Genomic DNA, 20,495 nt, shown 5'->3' with positions numbered 1-20,495 from the left:
AGTGGTGGTGAGGATGTGGAGAAACTGGAACCTTTGTACACAGCTAATGAAAACGTGAACTAGTGCAGGGGCTGTGGAAAACAGTCAGTGGCTTCTCAAAAAGTTGGCACTGAATTACCATATGATCCCGTACTTCCACTCCCTGGTATAGACCTGTTTTCAGTTCTCTTGGGTACATCTGGTACTCAACCAGATACTGGTACCTCAGTGCTCATAGAGCTGCTATTCATAATAGCCAAAATGTGGAGACAGCCCAAATGTCCATCGGTAAGTAAATAGATAAACAAAATGTGGTATGTACCCCCCAAATGGATGTATTGAAATCCTATCCCCCAGTACCTCAGCATGTTACAGCATTTGGACATAAGTTTTTTAAAGAGGAGTCTACGTTAAATGGATCAGAATGGGGCCCTATTCCAGTATCACTGCTGTCCACACGAGAAGAGGAAGAGATACCGGGTGCCTGCGCAGGCACAGAAGGACAACCATGGGAAGGGGCAAGCAAGAAGGCAGCCATCTGCACGTCTAGGGGAGAGGTCTCAGAGGAAACTAATCCCATCAGCACCTCGATCTTGGACATCCTGCTCCAGAACTGTGAAACAATACACTTCTGATGTTTAAACCACTCAGGCTGTGGTATTTTGTTACAGTGACCTAAGAAAACTAATATAGCAATGACATACTGATACATGCTGCAATGTGGATAAACCTCAAAACAGTACGCTAAGTGAAAAGAGCCAGACACAAAAGGCACATATTGTGAAATTCACTTTATATGAAAAATGCAAACTAGGTAAATCCATAAGGACAGAAAACAGATTGATGTTTGCCAGGGAATGGGGTGCAGAGGGGACAAATGAGAGAGACGGCTTAATGGGCAAGGGGCTTTTCTTTGGGGGTAATGAAACCTGGAACTTGATATAGGTCATAGTTGCACAACATTGTGAATCTACTGAATTTCGCACTTTAAAATGGTTAATTTTATGTTACGTGAATTTAACCTCAGAGAGAGAGAGAGAAAGAGAGAGAGCGCACTAGGGCTATTTAAGAGTTTTAGAGGTAGAGCAGAGTACATGTAGGTCATTCCCAAGTCGGAGGAAGCCACAATGAAGGTATGGTGAGGAGGCGAGGATGAGGTTGGGAGTCGTAATAGCCTAGGATAAAGTGCTAGGATATCAGCTGGGTGATCCACACGGACCTTAAGATTACCCAGCAAGCACTGGCCAGTGTGGCTCCGTTGGTTGGAGCGTTGTCCCATAAAAGAAAGTTGCAGGTTCAGTTCCTGGTCAGGGCACATATCCAGGTTGTGAGTCCAGTTCTGGTTTGGGCATGGACAATCCCCTGTCCAGGCATGTACGGGAAATAACCAATTGATGCTTCTCTCTCACATTGATGTGTTTCTCTTTTCCTTCTTCTCTCAAAAGCAATGAAAAATTGGCCTTGGGTGAGGATGAAAAATTTTTTAAGTAAAAGATTACCCAGCAAGATGTCAGGGCTTGGGGTGGGGTGGAAGAGTGTGAGCAGGTACGGAGTCTTCTGAAAATGTACAGATTGTAACCCAGAGGTCGGTAGATGCCATTGGTAGGAAGTTTAGAGATACTAATAGTGGGATGGTCTGAGACACCAGAGGAGAACTGTGTATCTGCGGGAGCAGGGATAACATTTAGGAAGCTGCGCTGGAGAGTGAAAAAAGCAATGGCCCTTTCCCTGCCCTGGATGCCAGAGGGAAATGGGTAGTCTCAGACAACGCTCAGTTTTTAGAGAAAGCGACCTGGGGCCACAAGGACATTTTTCCATCCTGGGATGGAACTGCAGGTTAGTACAGAGTTTGTGGGTTAACAGTGTTGACGGTTGCATGTCTATAGTTATGTACTTGATGCCACTAACTATGTGCTCCTTAAAAAAGGAGAAGGAATGTACAATATTGACACATCTTATAGTTTGCATTTTATAAATATTATTATGATGAAAAATATGTTTAGCCAAAACCAGGATATAGCTCTATGTTATTTCATGGTGAGCTCTTCAATGGGGTAATGGCATTTTGCTGGTGAAATGGCAGACACGCGATGTTTAGAGGACTTAGCTCCAGTTTTTACTCCCCTTCATCTCGTTGATTAACTCACCAGTGCTCAGCAGAGATGAGGCTATTGTAGAATTTGCACTAACTAAACACAGGGAATCAGCAGATTCTTTGGTTGCTAAAGGGAACAGAAATAAGGCTCTTTAGTCTTTGTTATTGAAATTAATTAAGTCTGTTTTACAAGTAGCTGTTTCAAGCAATCAAGAAATATTTATTAATTGCCCAGAAAACTCCTAAAGTCCTGTGGGAGAAAGAGAAAACTCTGTGAGATTATACTTGGAGAGATGTCACATTCACAAAGCAAGATTAAACAATAATACCACACTCCTACCTCATAAGAATGCATGATTAATTGCCAAATAACAGCTATAGACAATGAATGCTTCAGCATTCACTGTGGGTTGGAAAGGATTTGTGGAGAAGGTGCCACCGAACTGGGGCATGAAGGCTAGAGAGCAGCTACAAAGCTGGCTGAGGTGGAAGGAAGGATACCAGACCTGGCACACGGGCAGGAAAGTCTGGCAGGTATTCAGCGACGACTCAGTATTTCCACAGGGTTACCAGAGCGGAGTGTTACGGACATGGGTCAGTCAGGTTCAGACAGGACTGGACGGTTCTGAACCCTATGTAACTCATGGCCATTTCTAATAGCAAATATTTTGTTTTGTTCCCTTTAGGGCACGATATTATTTTTTAAATTAATACAATACTCGAACTGACTATAAGGGATAAATAAAAAGAAAATATTTTTAGTAAAAATATGTATTTGACTCCACTTCTATCGGGTATCTAAAGTAGTCAAAATCTTAGAAAATGGAATGGTGGTTGTCAAGGCTGGGAGAGTGGGAAAAGAATTGTGGAGTGGATATAGGCTTTCTGTTTAGCAAGACACAAAGCTCTAGAGATCCGTTGCACAACAATATGCGTATATGGTAGGTAACACTATTGCACGGTGCATGCTGAAGTGCAATTATTATTGTATTATTGTATTACTATGGCATTATTTACCATAATATGGTAAATTATAGGATTTTCTAATGTGAATTTGAATATGTAAATATGCCTAAGAGCAGATTTATTTTTTCATTTGGTTTGCTTGGGATTCATTGTCCCTACTGTATCTGAGGACCCATGCCTTGTACTAGTTCTGGGGGGAAAAATGCCTCTCTTACATTCTCCGTATTTTCTTTTTATGGAACTATTACTGAATGTGTGTTAGACTGTCTCATTCTATCTTTCATGACCCTTACTTACTTTTTCTTATTTTTCCCATCTTTGTCTCTTTGTGCTGTGTGTCATACATACAGAGTTGCTGTTGTTTCCAGCACTCCAGAAATGCATCTCATGCCCTCTTCCCGTTACAGCTACCCTCAAGGACACTCACTGTCCCCTCTGCTTTGGTTTTGAGGTAGATGTTTTCCATGGTGTGTGGTTTTCCTAGGCCTTCTGTTTTTTCTTTTTAAGATTTTATTTATTTATTTTTAGAGAGAGGGGAGGGGAGGGAAAAAGAGAGGAAGAGAGAGAAACCTTGATAGGTGGCCTGTCACACATCCCCCGACCTGGTGTTTTACAGGACTACACCCAACCAACTGGGCCACACGGGTCAGAGCTGGATAACTTGAAAAAAATGTTTTTTGCCTTATTATCCTGCTACAACCTCCAATACAATGTTTAATAGAAGTGACAAGAATAGTCATTCTTCTCTTCTTCAGGAACCTTAGGGAGGAAAGCATTGTCTTCTACTGTTAAGTATAATGTTAACTGTAATGTTTTCATTAAGTTGCAGAAGGTACCTTTTATTCCTAGGATTTTGTAAGGGTTTTTTTTTTTAAATCATGGAAGGGTGTTGAATTTTGTCAAGTGCCATATCTGTTTCTATTGAGGTGATGATGTGTTTTTTATTGATATGGTATATTACATTGATTCTCGGATGTTAAACCAACCCTGAGTTCCTGGGATAAGTCTCACTTGATTATGTGTATACTCCTTTTTTGGGGGGCAGATCAACCCGGCTTTATTTACCCCACCACATATATATTTATGTTAGAGAATTCCTTTTGCTAGTGTTTTGTTGAGGACTTTTATATATATATATTCATACGAATATTGATATTCTATCTGTTTTTAGGGGAACTTAGAGAGTCTCAAAAAGTATGCAGCTGCTTTTGCTGTATTTTGAAAATTCTCTATATTTACTATAAAAAACATTATTAAAAAAGATTTGTAAGGGGAAAAGGTCACAGGTTCTTTTTTATGCAAGTTCCTGTTTTTAATTCAACACTTATTGAGCACTAATGGATTCATGATCAAAAATAAATTATTAACTCTCTCTCTTGGTCTCAAATATCTCAATGAACAATATAAGTAGTTAAATCTTTTGGTGTGTATAGGAAGTCTGCTTCAAGCTCACATGTAGTAGCTTATTGTTTGTCAGTGCAAGACCCAATTATTTTATTTTGATTCATTGTTATTTTAGTTTGTTTTGTGGAACAGAATAATCAATCCCTCTGGCAAGATTTGGAGCACCTTTGCTGCAAATATCAACTTCTGTTTACATGGTTCTTAACTGTTTCGGTTGTTCCTGCTTGTTAAGCAAATTCCATCAAAGAAAAAAAATGAAGCAATAACTAGGAAATACAAGGCTTGAATTGAATTTGTTCACCTACCAGAAGAGCTTGGGGAAATCTCAGGAAATCAAATCTACCATTGGTTTCAAGCAAATGGTATTGGGCAAAAGTTTTCTTTTTAGCTCTGAAATAGGTTTTCTACAATAATGTCAAGGAAAAGTAACCTCTTAGTTTATTTGTCTTTTACGTATAGACTTACATCCAGTGTTTGCTTCGACAACATAGTTTGATACACAATGTTAAGTAGCAAATACAAATGAAAAGAAACTAAAGGTTTCTGGTGTGTGTGGTATTTCTAAAAGTCTGTGTTACTACATGTGGTAACACTTCAGTTATACTTCTACCTCCGGACAGAGCCCACCGCTGTTTTCATGTCTGTTCACTACTATTTGCCAGAAGCCTAACGAGGTCAATTTTCCACTCTAGAAAGTAGGAACAGGGGCTGTGCTTGAAATTCCAAAATTCCACTTTTGGAGGAATTTCTTATGTAAATCTCAGCACAATGGAATTATTTCTCCTCGAGAAAAAACCACCACATTAATTCTAGTTCCTTCCCCCTCAGCCCTCCTTCCTTTAAAATAACATTTATCGTTGTTAGTTTTTCTATGTCGTTTGTACACATAATACGGTCTCAATGCAGAAATTTGGGAAAATTCAGTGAAGCACAAACAACATTTTAGTCCCACCGTACAGAGATAGCTCTGAACGCTTTCTTCACATGGTAATGAGGCATAGTAAGTGTTTTGTCAACTGCATTTTTCCTACTTCCACTTTCCGCCTTTTTACAAGTACTGCCCATTCTTTCTCTACTGTTGGTCGCAGCCCTGGTTGACCTAGTCTCTGCTCTAAGGTCATTCTGCCAGTAGGTGGCCACCCTGCCCATCTCCAGGAGGCAGGGCCCTGCCGAGGCGCGACCCTCTTAAGAGCGGAGCGCAGTGGGGCGGGGCGGGGCGGGGGGGGGGGCGGTCCCCGGGCGGATTGGTGGAGCTCGCAGCCACGTGGCGGTCCGGACGGCAGCGGCGGCGGCCCAGCTCCAGCGGCTTTCCTAAGGCGACCCCGGGAAAGGCTGCGAGTTTGACAGATGTGCATGAGGCGGGGCCTGGTCGGCCTCACCTTTTGTACCTGCTACTTGGCTTTTTACCTCACGAACAAGGTGAGGAGGGCGGACGCGGGGAAGCAAGGAATCCGCGTGGCAGTTTGAGTCCCATAACTGTAGGTGGAACAAATGCAGCCTCCAGCTTTTCCCCCCGCCCATGGTGATAGAGAAGAAATCGACTCTGTGCGGGATGCTTTAGAAGTAGCTTTTGTTGGGCTGCACTGCCTCATTTCCTGTTCTGCAAAGCGTTCTGTAAATTTCCTGGTTAACCGGATTTGTTTTGGCGATTTTGCAGGAACTTCATTTTGGGCAGTATGGACTACTTTTAAGGGAAAGAAAGCAATTGGCTCCCATTCCCTCGAGGAAGGAAGAATAGGGAAAGAAGTCGTACCCCTCTGCCTTCTCTGAGAAACATGCCCCTGCCCCAGAGCCCCACGAGATTCCAGAAGCCTTTGAATGGAAGAGATCAGCTCATCCCCATCTCCGCCTCATACCACTGATTCTCATACTGCTTTTTAAAAATATATGTTACCATTTCTGGCGCTTCCAGTACATTCAAGAGTTTTTTGTGGAATTATCTTTGAAATAAAATGTAAACTTAATTTTTCTAAAGTAATGTCATGAAACCCTTTGTATGAAGAGGCGAAGAGCAGTGGCCTCCAGTTTTTGTCCTGTGATCAGCGGGGCGCTGGCCTTGGGTTTGGTGCTGCAGGGAATGTCGGGTAGGGTGGGGAATTACCCCTGTCCTGGACTCGGAGCTAGACACCAAGCCAAAGTAGTCTCCACTGTTCCATCTTCTGCACTCCCCCAGACCCCTCCCTGCCAAAACCTCCTGTTCTCTGTGAAAGAAGCATTAAAAATAGCTTTTCCTTATACTGTCTTCCTTACTATGGGTGGATGTCTTCAGTATGTGAAGATGCTATGGAAGCCCCCTGGCCCTGTCCACTTGACCCCATGGGCATAGTCTTCTGCATCTAGTCTCTGCGAAATGAAATTTTTCGAATTAGTGAAGTCCTTTTGTGTCTACAATAGAGAATCTTTTCTTCAGATGTTTAGAACACTCTATGCTAGTTTTTTTTATTTTCATATTTCTCTGTAGCTTTCTCCTCAAACTGTTTCCCTATTTGTATAAAGAAAATTCATTAAGAAAATTCATTAAGAAAATTTTATACATCTTAGTTTCATGCCTTGGTCTCATTACTGTTTAAAAGAATGGTTGATTTTTGTTCAGAGTTTGGACAGCAAGTGTTCTGGCTTTCGGGGCCTGGCTGGCCCAGTCAGCGGCATGTTCCTCCATGCTGTGGGGGTTCCCTGTCCTTCCCCTCACAGATGTTCAGCCTTCAGTTGGGAGGGCAAGTCCGCATCTGTTTTCCTGTTAAAGGCTGCCACATTGCTCCTCCTTTTTCCTTGAGAAGCTCTCACTGCTCTTCTTCCAGAAAGCATTTTGCTCTCTCTGAGCGATGCTTCTCAGTGATTTGAGGTGCTGCTGAAAGGAGAAAAGTTTAGGACTTAGATACGCTTTGTCAAGGATTTCTTGGTCTTTGCACTGTTCTTCAGGAAGGTGAAGTGAGAACTTCAGCATTTTCCGTCTTCTGCAGTATCTAGTACAAAGCTCAGCACACAGTACACTGAGTCAATACTTAATCTTCATGAAGGTTGTGAAGGGTGATGCAGGTTATGTCCCTGCTTCCTCTATCTCTGCTTTAGAATGAAAATATCAGGGAAGAGTGGGGAGGAGCATATTGAATTATGCGAGTAAATAAACCAGAGTAGAATGAAGGTAATTTCTAATAAATATATACCAGTGCACGGGCAGTTGGCCATTGTGACGTTTAGGAACTCATACAAGAACAATTACGTGTAGGGTAATCCACAAGGGAAAAATAGATGTGTAAACTTGCCCAGCACCATTCTGTTCTATTTTTTAGGTCATGCAAAGAATCAGAGGCCTTCCTAAAGCCATTTAATGGTTTTAGAATTTAAAAAATTCTTAAAGTGTTTAATAATAAATAGAAAAAATAGCAAAAGCTATTCAGAAGGGCACAACACAATCCCCCCATTCATAAAGTGCTGTAAACTTGATTAAAGACAATAGAAATACAAGTTGACCTTAGCAGAATTCGTTTTTTTTGAAAAAATGCTTAAAATGCTAAAGCACAGCAAAAATTATGACCCCCTAAGCAGAATCAGAAAAAAATTCTTAGAATGTGAAACCCAAACAAAACCCTGGAAATGGAAAACAAAGGGCAGACTAGGACGCACTTCTTATTTGAAGAGAAACGAAGACGGGGTGGGATTGTTCACTGAACTGAACAGTAGGTAGAGTGGATACCCTGAGAAAACAGACTGTCTTCAGGAGTGTGTCTGGGTTTCTCTGGAGTTGCTGCAGTTCCAACATGACACTTCTGGGGTCTGGGAGGGTGCTGAGCTGTCAGCCGTCCCAGCACCGCACCCAGCTGCTGTCCCACTTTGCTTGTGGTGCCAGTTCCATTCCCTACTGGGGTGGTCGGGCTTCTGGTGACTCTGGGGGAAAGCAGGCCCACTCTCTTTAGTATGACTTGGAAGGTCTATTTTGGGAGAGGGTAGTGTGTGATTTTGGTGGGGAGAGGATGGGAATAAAGACCCTTTGAAACTTGAGTGTACTTAAATTCCTTAGGTAGGGATTTCTTTGATGATGTGGCCTGTCAATTCTCTATAACTTGAAAATGTACATTAATCTGGTGTTTGTTTTTCAGTATGTCCTGTCTGTCTTGAAATTTACCTACCCTACATTGTTCCAAGGGTGAGTATTTTTTATACTCTTTATATACATTTGTAGGAAATGTTCAGCTATTGTCTTTAAATGTTATTTACACTATATATTTAAATTTTTTAAATTAAATGTATTGGGGTGACATTGATAAATGTAACTATAGGTTTCAAGGGTGCAGTTTTGTAATGCATCTCTATATTGCACTGTGTGTTCATCACTCAAAGTCAAATCTCTGTCGACATATGTTGGACCCCCTTTACCCTCTATCTTTGAAATATTTTTACTGACTGCATCGATTTTTTCCCCAAATAGACATACTGTAATTTATTTAGCTATTCTATTAATGGGCATTTAAATTGTGTCTCATTTGGGTGGTATAAACACAACAATATTATCAGACGCTTTTGGTGTTTAACTCTGCCAAATTTCCAACTAAGACATATATGCTGATATTTATTGGCATAGATTCCTATGTAAGAAATTTGGGTTAAAGAATTTGAACTTCTTTAGTTTTCTTCTTGAACACTAACAAAATCTCTTCCCAAAATCTTTTCCCAATTCACGTTGTCACCAGGCCGCAAATGAAAGTTTCTATGACATTATTCTGGAGCCATGAGTATTTTTTCTTCTCTCTGGTTATTTACTGAGCCCCAAATGGTATCACATTGTTTTACTTATTGTTTTTCAGATTATTCATGAATTGGACAGTTTTCTTATGTTTATTGCTCACTTATATCTTATTTTTCAGTGAATTTTTTAATTGTGCCTTTTACCTCTTTACTTTTACAGGAATTTTAGTATTTTTCTTAGCAGTTTAATGAATTCTTCATATTTTAAGAGTGCCACCCACTTGTCCATTATGTTTCTTGGAACTTTTTTCTTGCAATTTGTTCTTTGACTTTTTATTTTGTTTATAAGTATTTTTATTATTTAAATATTTAGAAAGTGACATCGTAGAGAATTCATTGTTTGAGCATAAGATGAAACAACAGAGAGAACAGGGGATAAACCCAGTGTGTGGTCTTGTGCCCGAGGGATGCTATTACTAGAACAAAATAGGATGAAAGCATGGACCAGGTCAGGTCAGTCACCTGGGGATTGTAGGAGCAACACGGAGTGCTCTGATGCGCTTCTCTTCTCCACCTCCCCCCCATCTGTTCATTTTTTAAGTGTTTGATTTTTATGTAGAAAAATATATTGATTGTTTCCTTTGTGGTTCACAATTGCTTCTGAGTTTATTCTTCTCCATCACAAGATTATGCTGATATTCACCTGCATTTTATTAAAGCTTCATTCAGTTCTTGGCCATTGTCTGTTTATTTCAGTGTAGGTGCAATGTGAAGAAATCACTCCTCCCCTAACAGATTAATTTAATCAGGCCCCATTATTATGTTTTGTTATATGATCCTTTGCCTGTGTATTGTTAATATAATATATAAAGTTATTTTTCTAGGGTCTATTTTTATTACCTTGATAATAAACACTTTTCTTTAGCTTTTTTGGACATGATCTTGGTAATACAGTTTTTTTTCTTTGAGTTTTTTAAAAAACTTACTATTGACCATATATTTGTTTCCGGTGTACAACATAGTGTATAGACATATATATATATAACATGAAGTGATCACCCAGATAAGTCTAGTACAGGGTCTATTTTTGGATATTTATTTGCCAACCTTTTGGAAAGTGGCTATGCTAAATTTTAATTATTACAGCATTTAAATATGTGGGAGAGCTCTTCATCTCTCATTTTTACTACTTTTTTAATATTGCACAAATGCAAACAAAAAAGCAGGGGCCCTGATGTTAATGTCAGACAAGGTTGAATTCAGGACAGACATCATTAAACAAGTGAAGATAGCCATGTGTTATAATGCTGACACATGCAATTCAAAATGAAAATAAAATGGCCATGAATGTGTGTACTGCTCGGGTGATCGGGCATCACTGTTTGTCAGACAAGAAGTGCAGGAACACCAGGGATACATAGGAAGGTACTAGTAGTGGGAGACAAACTTACTGCCATATTTTCGTGATAGTTCAATTGGACAAAAAAACCTTCATGTATATATTAAGTATATTATTGATCACATGTGAATTTATGCTAAATATGTGTATATATACTTATATGTGCTCCATCATATAATTAATACATAAATATCAAACACTGCCTCTTAAAATAGAGATTATGTTCTCTTCTCAAATGCCCATGGAATATTCACCAGGAATACAGTGAGATACACAGTAGGGCAGAGTAACTCATTCTACAAATATTTATTGCATGCATACTGTGTGCCAGGCACTATTCTAGACCCTTCTGGACATCAGTGAAGAAAACAAAGATCCCTCTCCTCATGGAGCTTGCTTTTTTCTTTTGCCTATCCCTTAAATTTATCTGCAGTGCACCATACCCTCTATCCAGTTGTCTGACTCAGAAACCTGATAGTGTCCTGGCCAGGATGGCTCAGTAGATTGAGCACTAGCCTGTGAGCCAAAGGGTTGCTGCTTCAATTCCCAACCAGGGCACATGCCTGGGTTGCAGGCCAGGTCCCCAAGTAGGGGGTGCATAGGGGGCAACCACACATTGATGTTTCTCTCCCTCTCTTTCTCCTTCCCTTCTTTTCTGTCAAAAAATAAATAAAGTCTTTTTAAAAAGAAAAGAAACGTAGTCGTTATTCTTGATCCCTCTGCCTCCTTAATCGCTAACATGCAGTTAACCACCTGGACCTCCTAGACATGGTTAGAATCTGTCCACCTTATTCACCCAGTTGCCCATTCCCTGGCCACTGTCATCTCTCAAATTACTCTAACAACTTCCAACTTGCTTCCTGGCCCCTGGACTTGCTTTTCTTAAAGACACTCTCTCCTTTGTAAACAGAGGGAGCTTTCCCAAATGCAATTCTTTGTTGTGGGGCTTTCTTGCTTATTGTCGGAAGGTCAGCAGCGTCTCTGGCTTTTGCTCATCGGGTGCCAATAGCAAGCACCCCCTCCCTTGTTCCCAGTTCTGACAACCAAAACTGTCCCAGATCCTGCCACGTAACCCCTGGGGAGGAACACCGTGTGGTTGAGAACCGCTGCTCTCGACCAAGCTGCAGGAGGCCACAACCCACATCTGTGTGTCCTGCCTGTCTGTCAGTGAAGGCATCACAAAGGAGACTGAAAACTGGATCTTGTAGAATAAGCAGGTGTTCTGATTCTACACTGACACACAAGGAGATGGGAAGAACATTACGGGATAAGGGAACAACATGGGCAAACTCTCAGAAGCATGAAATGGCCTGGCACATTCCTGAGGCTGTGGGCTGTTCCCTGTGGCCGGAATGTGTCAGCCTGGGGCAGGCAGACAGGAGCTGATCCTGGAGCGGGGCGGGTGCAAGTTCCAGAAAGCTCGTGTGTCACGTGCAAATGACTTTATCCTGTAAGTCGGGGATTCTCGCCTGGGGTGTCACAATACCACAGAGGTGTGGTGTAATAATTTCTGAGACATTGTTTCAAGTCTTAACTAAAAATAATTTTAAAATTTATGAATAATTCACCTAAAATTTAAAAAAATTAGAATGTAACAGGATGAAGTGATGTTTGTAGTTCCCCTCTGATTCCTTTGGTGTTTTTCTGTACCTTCTGCAGTGGGAAAGGGGGGGATGTTTATTTTATAACCTGTGCTCCCCCAGACCCGGCCTGCTGGGGAAGCGTGTCTAACGTGAGCTTCAAAAAAACCCCAAGTGCACTGTGGCAGAAAAGAGGCTGAGAACTGCTACCGGCAGCCCTGGGAAGAATCGGCCATTTTTATTATTGTATTAAATTTTTTAAAATGTATTGATTTTAGATAGAGGAAGGAAGAGAGAGAGATAGAAGCACTGATTTTTTTATTCCACGTATTTATGCATTTGTTGGTTGGTGCTTGTTGCCCTGACCAGGGATCAAACCCACAACCTAAGTGTATTGAGACTACGCTCTAACCAACTAAGCCCCTGGCCGGGGCAGAACTGACTTTTTGAACAAGCAAGTAGCACGATTAAGTTTGCATTTCAGAACAAATCCTTTGGCTTCAAGGTGGAGGCTGGCTGGGGTGGGACAACCCTGGAGAGAGGGGTCCAGAGCTGTGGTTCAGCCGTGGGGTGACGAAAGTCTGAAGTATGCAGAGGCATAAGGGCTGGAGGAGAAGGCTGCAGATTTGAGAGCTTGTATGTGGATAAAAATCAATAGGATTTTGCAAGTAAATGAAGGAGGGGAGGGTGGAGGAACGGCTAGGATGACACCCAGCTTTCTGGGTTGGCTGACTAGGGATGGTGGGAGGTTGATCAGCATGGGGAGGGGAAGTTTAAGGTTGTGTTTTGGGCCTGTTATAGATGGGAGCTTGTGGAGTGTCTGGGTGAGAAGGGGGATTTGGGAATCATCAGTGCCAAGGCAATGGGGAAGAAGGTGGTCGAGAGTGAGGTGGTGCAGGGGAAGTCTAGAATAAGAAGAGGATGAATGCTGACCCTTAATGGTGCAGCTGGATTCAAGGGAATAAGTAGAAGTTGGGAAGGGCAGGTCTGAGATTGGGGCGATAAGTAGGAGAGAGTGGGAGAAAAAAAGTTGTAAGAAGGATTGGACGTGTACATTTGTGTCATTTGACAGATCTGGGGTTGGATGACTTTCAAGACCACGACACTCTATTAAATTCAGATTGGGGAAAAAATAAAACAAATTCAAAATGGCCCTTATTCTTTTCAGGTGGCAGACGTTAATTGGTGGACTTTTGCTTCATGTGTCGTGGAAGCTGGGCTGGGTGGAGATCAACAGCAATTCAAGGTAGACCCTCCTCTATGCTTCATGAGTCATACCCACTTCCCTCCCACACTACTTAATTTCTTAAGTTTTACGTTGGGAAACACAGATGTCTGAGTTGTTTGGTCTCTTAGTTCCCTTCTACTCTTGAGATTCAATGATTTTATAATCAAACAGAACTTGAACAGTGTTTTTTTCTGATTAGCAATGCCACTAATTTAATGTTAAAATTAGTTGAGATATGCAATGTGTGATGCCAGATTAACTTGGCTTTCTTTTAGATCATAGGACTACTATGAATGAATTTTTAAATGAACTTTAAAAAATTTTAGTAAATTTTTATTTTGAAATTATTTCCTTATAGAAGGATTAGAGATAGTATAAAGAACTTCTATAATCTTTACCAGATTCCCAAGTTATTATTTTATCACACCTTTATCATTTTTTCTTTTTATATAATGATATAATATTTTTCTGAAGCATTTGAGAGTAAGTTTCAGACTTCAGAGGAAGATGCTTCTTTTCTTCTAAATGTTTTAGGGTGCATTTTCTAAGAGCAAGGACACTTTTTTCCGTGACTAGACTGTAGTCTGCAAAATCAGGCAGTTAATCATTGGTACAAAACTATTATCTCATCTATAAACTATTTTCATGTTTTGTCAGCTTTCTCAGTAATATCCTTTTTAATCCTCTCACCACCCCCCATTCTGATCCAGGGTCCAATTCATAGCATACATCGAATTACCTGTTGATTCTCTTAAGACAGCTTTTCAAATATATTTAAAAGAAATCTCAAAGGCTATGACATTTTGCAGCCAAAATTATCATCTGAATTGGCTATTTATTTCCTGCCTCATCTAGATAAATTATCATGATTCTTTGAGAACATCATGCCTAGCCTGAAATGATGCACAAAATTAAAAGAAAATGAAATTATATGAATAAGGTGAACGTCCCAACTAAGTGATCTGGCCAAGTCGTTCGCCTCAACTTGTTTGATCCAGGTTATCTGCCCAGTTTCCCCAATAATCAGGTTAACCGCTGGATTGCAAAGTCATCCCTGTGCTTGGCACCCTGGAGAAGCTTTGGGGAAGTGTCCAGTATAAATATTACTAATCTTCTCCTGAAGATATAAAACTAGAGAGGAAAAACTGGTATGAAGAGGCTTTGTGAAGGAGAGGCCCCAGGAACAGAGGAGGGGATTAATTTCTCTTAGTCCATATGCTGAAAGAATATTCCACACAGGATGCTTAACTAATCCAAAGGAGTAGATAAAGTCATAATTTTGCATTTCCTTGATATAGTGCTTTCAACTTGATAAAATAAAGATACTCTTGGGATTTTATATGTGATGTCACTTTCTACTCCATTGTTATCATTGTTCACTGAGAACTGGGTCTTCATTTAAACAAATATGGGCCCTGAATTGACAAGGCCTGTGATAGTTCTAATGTTCTAATAGTTAAATAATGAAGCATTCCGACTCTAAATGGTTGAATTTGTTCCTCCAAAGAAGCACGAGATTGGTGAAGGAATTTGCTGTCAGATTTTGAGCTGGGGTGCGTGGGTCTTCCACTTTCACAGTGTTCCTGATCATAATTCTCCTATAATTTCTGCTATGAATTATTTCCTTATTAATAATAGTCTCTTAAACATTACTTTAGTCATGTTTCCTTAAAAGTAATGCCATTGTTCATACCTAAAATTTTTTGTATGTAAAATACATATAGCGTAAAATTTACCATTTATTAACAGTTTTTAAGCATACAATTCATTATCGCTAAGACATTCACACTGTTTTGCAATGAGTACCACCATCCATTCCCAAAACTTTCTCATCATGCCCAACAGAAATTCTGTACCCATTAAACAGTAACTCTCCATTCTCCTTTCCTCCAGCCCCAGGTCAATCACTGTTCTACTTTTGTATTCTATGAATTTGCCTATTTTAGGTACCCCATTTAAGTGGAATTGAACAGTCCTTTTGTGACTGGCTTGTTTCACTTGGTGTAATGTTTCAAGGTTCATCTATGTTGTAGCAAGTGTCAGAATTTCATTCCTTTTTTAAGGCTGAGTATATTCTGTTGTATGTGTACCACATTTTGTCTGTGTGCCACATTATATACAGCATTTTATTTATCCATTCATCTGGGTGGAATTCTTCATACTTTTATTGCTTTTTTATATTGGGATGGGGAATGACTAGTAGAACTGGATGAGATCAGAGATTCTTGAGATTTTGTCCCTGAAAGAAGCGGTCCTCTGACAGTGGGACTTGGAGACCCACTTGGTGCTGCTGCCCCTTGAACTCACATGATGCCAGGTTTCACTGATCTCGGGAGATCCAGGATCATTGCCCATTCAGTCCTCTTGCTAAACTTAGAGATCTTTTCATCTCTATCTTTTGGATTTCCGTAGGTGATTTCACAGCCGTACGCATGATGTGAGCTCACTTATGCTTCTTGTCCCAAACCTCAGTGCCTTAGAGTTATCAGCTGCTGTTGTGGTTAATAACTGTGGCACAGCTCAGAATTTCCAGTTGTCAAAAGCTCTTGGGCCCTGGCTGGTGTAGCTCAGCGGATTGAGCACGAGCCTGCAAACCAGAGGATCGCGGTTCGATTCCCAGTCAGGGCACATTCCTGGGTTGCAGGCTGCTTCCCTGCAGGCCAACTCCCAGCAGGGGACGCACGAAAGGCAACCATACATTGATGTTTCTCTCCCTCTCTCCTTCCCCTCTAAAGATAAATAAATAAAGAATCTAAAAAATTAAAAAAAAAAAAAAGCTCTTGGCAAGGGAACGTTACCAGATGGCAAAGAGCAAGGACATAGCACCGGTGTCTCCCAGTATGGGCCTGAACTGGGTTTGTGTTTGCCGTGGCTGCTGTTGCTTACTAGGCTCAGCTACCTAACAATGTCATCGGAAACACGAGCCCAGCTTTGTGTGGAGATGGCCGAGGTTGGGTTCTATGAAAAATGAAAACAACAGCAGGAAGATGGTGGGAGTCCCCAAGCTCGTCGTGGACTGGGGATTATAATCTGGGGACTGGTCATGGGGCTGGAGGGAGGGTCCGGAATGGCTACTTAGTAGCATACGCCACAGAGAGCACATTCAGACTGTCCTTAGAGCCTGGAGCACAGCAGAATCCCAGATTCCCTCTCAGACAAGTCACAGAACCGGGCACCATACTTCCTATGTCGCAAAGAGGCCACATCTGCTGCATCAGGCAGTCTCTGGCCACATCATGTTGACTCCACCAAGTAACCTGATGAAATCATTCTCCTCCGGGATATTTTCCTGGCAAACCGANTAAAAAAAAAAAAAAGCTCTTGGCAAGGGAACGTTACCAGATGGCAAAGAGCAAGGACATAGCACCGGTGTCTCCCAGTATGGGCCTGAACTGGGTTTGTGTTTGCCGTGGCTGCTGTTGCTTACTAGGCTCAGCTACCTAACAATGTCATCGGAAACATGAGCCCAGCTTTGTGTGGAGATGGCCGAGGTTGGGTTCTATGAAAAATGAAAACAACAGCAGGAAGATGGTTGGAGTCCCCAAGCTCGTCGTGGACTGGGGATTATAATCTGGGGACTGGTCATGGGGCTGGAGGGAGGGTCCGGAATGGGTACTTAGTAGCATATGCCACAGAGAGCACATTCAGACTGTCCTTAGAGCCTGGAGCACAGCAGAATCCCAGATTCCCTCTCAGACAAGTCACAGAACCGGGCACCATACTTCCTATGTCGCAAAGAGGCCACATCTGCTGCATCAGGCAGTCTCTGGCCACATCATGTTGACTCCACCAAGTAACCTGATGAAATCATTCTCCTCCGGGATATTTTCCTGGCAAACCGATTATCACCACCGAGTGCTGCATGATGCCCTTGAAGGCTCTGTCTGGGGAAAGATAGCACTGGTTCCCAGTAACAAGCTTGTTGTTCATTATAGGGCAGCTACTGCTGTTGCCAAGCCATTGCAGAATGTTGACGTGGTTTTTCCAGCAGATGTTGAAGTCCTTGGCTGAGGCTTTCTGTATTTCCAAAACGTGGTTCTAAAAGAGTCTTGCAACCTTTCATTGGTAGATAGCACAGTGAGAACGGGGTGCTCTTTACTGTATTCTTGAACCACCGCTGATCTCACTGGAGTTGAAGATCTCATCTTCCAGATTCTGAATTACCAAGCTAGCTGCTTAAATAAAAACACTTTGAAAGTAAATTTTTAACCCAGTCGCCACTTTTAACTCTCAACCATTCAAGTATGAGAAGTCTGAAGTTAGAAATCTTATTCCAAAACATCCTTGTGACCAGAGATTTTTTTTGAATCCTCACCTGAGGATATGTTTATTGATTTTTTTAGAGAGAGAGGAAGTGAGAGAAAGAGGAACATCAATGTGAGAGAGAAACATCCATTGCTTGCCTCCTGTACGCAACTGGGGATTGAACCCACAGCCCTTTTGGTGTATGGACAAATGCTCCAACCAACTGAGCCACCCAGCCAGGGCGATGGCCAGAGATTTCTAGCAGATGAAGGAGAAGCTCCCACCCATGAATTTTCCATTGAGAGTCTTTGCGGAGAACCATAACAAATATCTTTGATAAAACCCCCACATCGACTCAGCCTTGTCCCTAAAGAAATGAAGACTGAGACAATCAATTAGAGTCTAGGCTGTACTTCCTTTTAAGGTTTGGTTATTTGTTTTTAAGTGAGATAGCCCACCGCCATCATCAAAACTACTGGTGGTTGGAGTGTCCCAAATATGTTTTAAGGTGTCTGTCATTAATTCTGAGTGACTCTTGCACTTTTATTAAAAGTCATCTGCTCACAGAGAAATTTAACACTCAAATTCATGTGGTTTTGGTGTTTCCCCTTGTGGTTTTCTCTCCAGAGGAATGCGGTAAGTATGTCTGGAGAAATTAGTTCTGGTGGATAGTAAAACCAACTCCCCAAACTGCCTCAGGAAACATGCTGAGGGGACCTAACACCAACTAAGGTCTGATTGGTGCTGGTGTGGTGGCTGTGGCAGTTCCCAGGGGGAGTGTCCACGTGACCGGGGGTGATAAAAGCAAGGGATTTTTTCCCCCTGCTTCATTGAGGTATAGTTGACAAATAAAATCAGAAGATATTTAAATTGTATTGGGTCAGCCAAAAAATCTATACTTTTTTTCTGCAAAATAAGACAGACATTTTTTGTTTTCACCAATAACTTTACTGATGCGGACATTTTGAGTATGTTGGCTATCTCCTGCGTGGTATGACATTGATTGTTCTCAATTCAAGTCTCAGTTTGATCGCTACCAACTTCAACTGTCTAGCCCAACTGTGGAGCATCATCCAACGAAAAATCTCCAGCATGAAACTTCGCAAACCACTTTTGACACTTTCGATCAGTCACAGCACCTTCTCCATACACTGCACAGATCTTTTTTGTGTGTGTCAGTTGCATTTTTACCTTTCTTGAAATAATAAGGCATAATATGCCAAAAATGTTGCGTATTTTCTTCCATCCTCAGTATTTAAATGGATATACAAAAATTCACCAACTTTAAGAATTCTTTTTTAAATGCACACTAGTATGACAGCTGTCACAATACAATCTAACAAACTTGTTTTGGATGAAGTGAAAGACAACTAAATGCTACTATAGTCATCTTACAGAAAAAACACAAATGAACTTTTTGACCAACCCAACACTTTGTGGTGCTTTGATATATGTATATATTGTAGAAGATTTCTACCAACTAGTCGATGAACATGTCCACCATCTCACATCTTTACCTTTTCACAGTAAGACATCTAAGGTCTACTCTCTTAGCAAATCCCAGTCATATGACACAGTGTTGTCAACTGCAGTCACCACAGATCTCAGACCCTGTTTATCTCATAGCTGAAACTTTGTGCCCTTTACCAACCTCCCTGTTTCCCCTCCCCCCAGCCCCCGGCAACCATTTTTCCACTCTCTCTTTCTGTGAGTGACTTATTTTTCTCATTTCAGATTCACATGTAGGTAATACCTTGAAGTATTATATTTGTCTTTTTTAGGACAGGATTTTTGATGTTTGATACCTGCAGGTCATGCCTGTACCTCCTCGTGCCTAGGAATCTCCTGGACTCGAGCTTTATTATTGACCACACCGCAGGTCCCTGTCAGCCTGTGTCACTCAGCACAGCCCTCTCTGGCCTCTTCGCGGGCTGCGGGGCGCTGTGAAATGTAACACTCCCCAGACCCGAGGCAGGAGGTGAATGACTTGCACATTAGTTTGGATCTTTAGTCACTTGTGGACTGTGTACTGGCGAGGTGCTTGTACTGAAATTTCTTTTCTCACATGTATTAGAAATGAGATCCATATGTCCTCTAGCCTGCCTCACTTATTTTTCGGGGGCCTGGGAGACTTACATTTTTTTACTGTTTTATTTTTTGGTCTCTATCTCTTAGTACTAGTGTCTCCTCTGCTCTGTGCTGTCCCTTCGGCCTGTCTCCGAAGGCTCACAGCACACCAGCCTTGGCCCTCTCGGGGGTGGGCGAGGGGCCTGGGTTGCGGGGAGGGGAACTGCGCTGACGGAGGCGGCAGGTGGCAGGTTGAAGGCTGCAGCAGGAACCAGGCTGGAACAGTGGAAGGAGAATAGTGGTTTTTCAGACGGGGCACTGTTGGGACTGGGGAACTGGTTTCTTTGGGGCCCTTGCTTGGCCTTCAGAGATTGTCAGAACCTCGCTAAGGGTGACATTTCAGCACAAAATGGGGTTACCTGTTGAGAATCTCGGTCCAGTAAATGAAGTGGGAAATGCAAAGAAGGGATGATTCTGAGTGGGAAGAACCACTGATGAAAGGGTCCTGGAAAGCTGAACTTGCCAGAAAAAATATGGTAACAGGGTCCCTTCTGTTTAGCCAGGGACACTGCCTCATGTATGAAGCCTTGGGCACCCCAGCTTGAGAGTTCCAGAGGTTGGGACTCAAGCTGCCTTACTTTAAATCAGGAGTCAGCAGCAAACAAGAGACAGAGAATAAATATTTTAGGCCTCATGGGCCACACAGCCTCTGTCACAACTGCGTTTGTCGCGTGAAGCAGGCATGGACGGTGCATAAGCAGGCAGGAACGGTTGTGCACAAACAAAATGCTGTGTCCAGGAAGCAGGAAGGGATTTGGCTCACGGGCTGTGGCTTGCTGACTCTAACTC

At 41.8% G+C, this 20,495-nt stretch overlaps 1 protein-coding gene across 2 annotated transcripts in view; it reads left to right on the top strand.

Annotated features, from left to right (window-relative positions):
• Positions 1 to 5,713: 5,713 nt before the first annotated feature.
• SLC35D4 (solute carrier family 35 member D4) overlaps positions 5,714 to 20,495 on the top strand; it is a 114,091-nt gene continuing 99,309 nt past the window's right edge. For both annotated transcript variants that reach the window (XM_037031914.1, XM_037031919.1), the window contains exons 1-3: positions 5,714 to 5,863; positions 8,542 to 8,588; positions 13,275 to 13,352. In XM_037031914.1, the coding sequence (XP_036887809.1) occupies positions 5,792 to 5,863; positions 8,542 to 8,588; positions 13,275 to 13,352 (197 nt within the window). In that variant the 5' untranslated portion in view covers positions 5,714 to 5,791. The remainder of the gene's footprint in view (positions 5,864 to 8,541; positions 8,589 to 13,274; positions 13,353 to 20,495) is intronic.

The sequence above is a fragment of the Sturnira hondurensis genome, unplaced genomic scaffold, assembly GCF_014824575.4.
Source record: "Sturnira hondurensis isolate 20B ecotype Veracruz unplaced genomic scaffold, ASM1482457v3 Scaffold0001872, whole genome shotgun sequence".
In the NCBI taxonomy this organism is placed as follows: Eukaryota; Metazoa; Chordata; class Mammalia; order Chiroptera; family Phyllostomidae; genus Sturnira; species Sturnira hondurensis.
The sequence above is the reverse complement of the archived record's forward strand: the minus strand, read 5'-3'. Positions and strand labels throughout refer to the sequence as shown.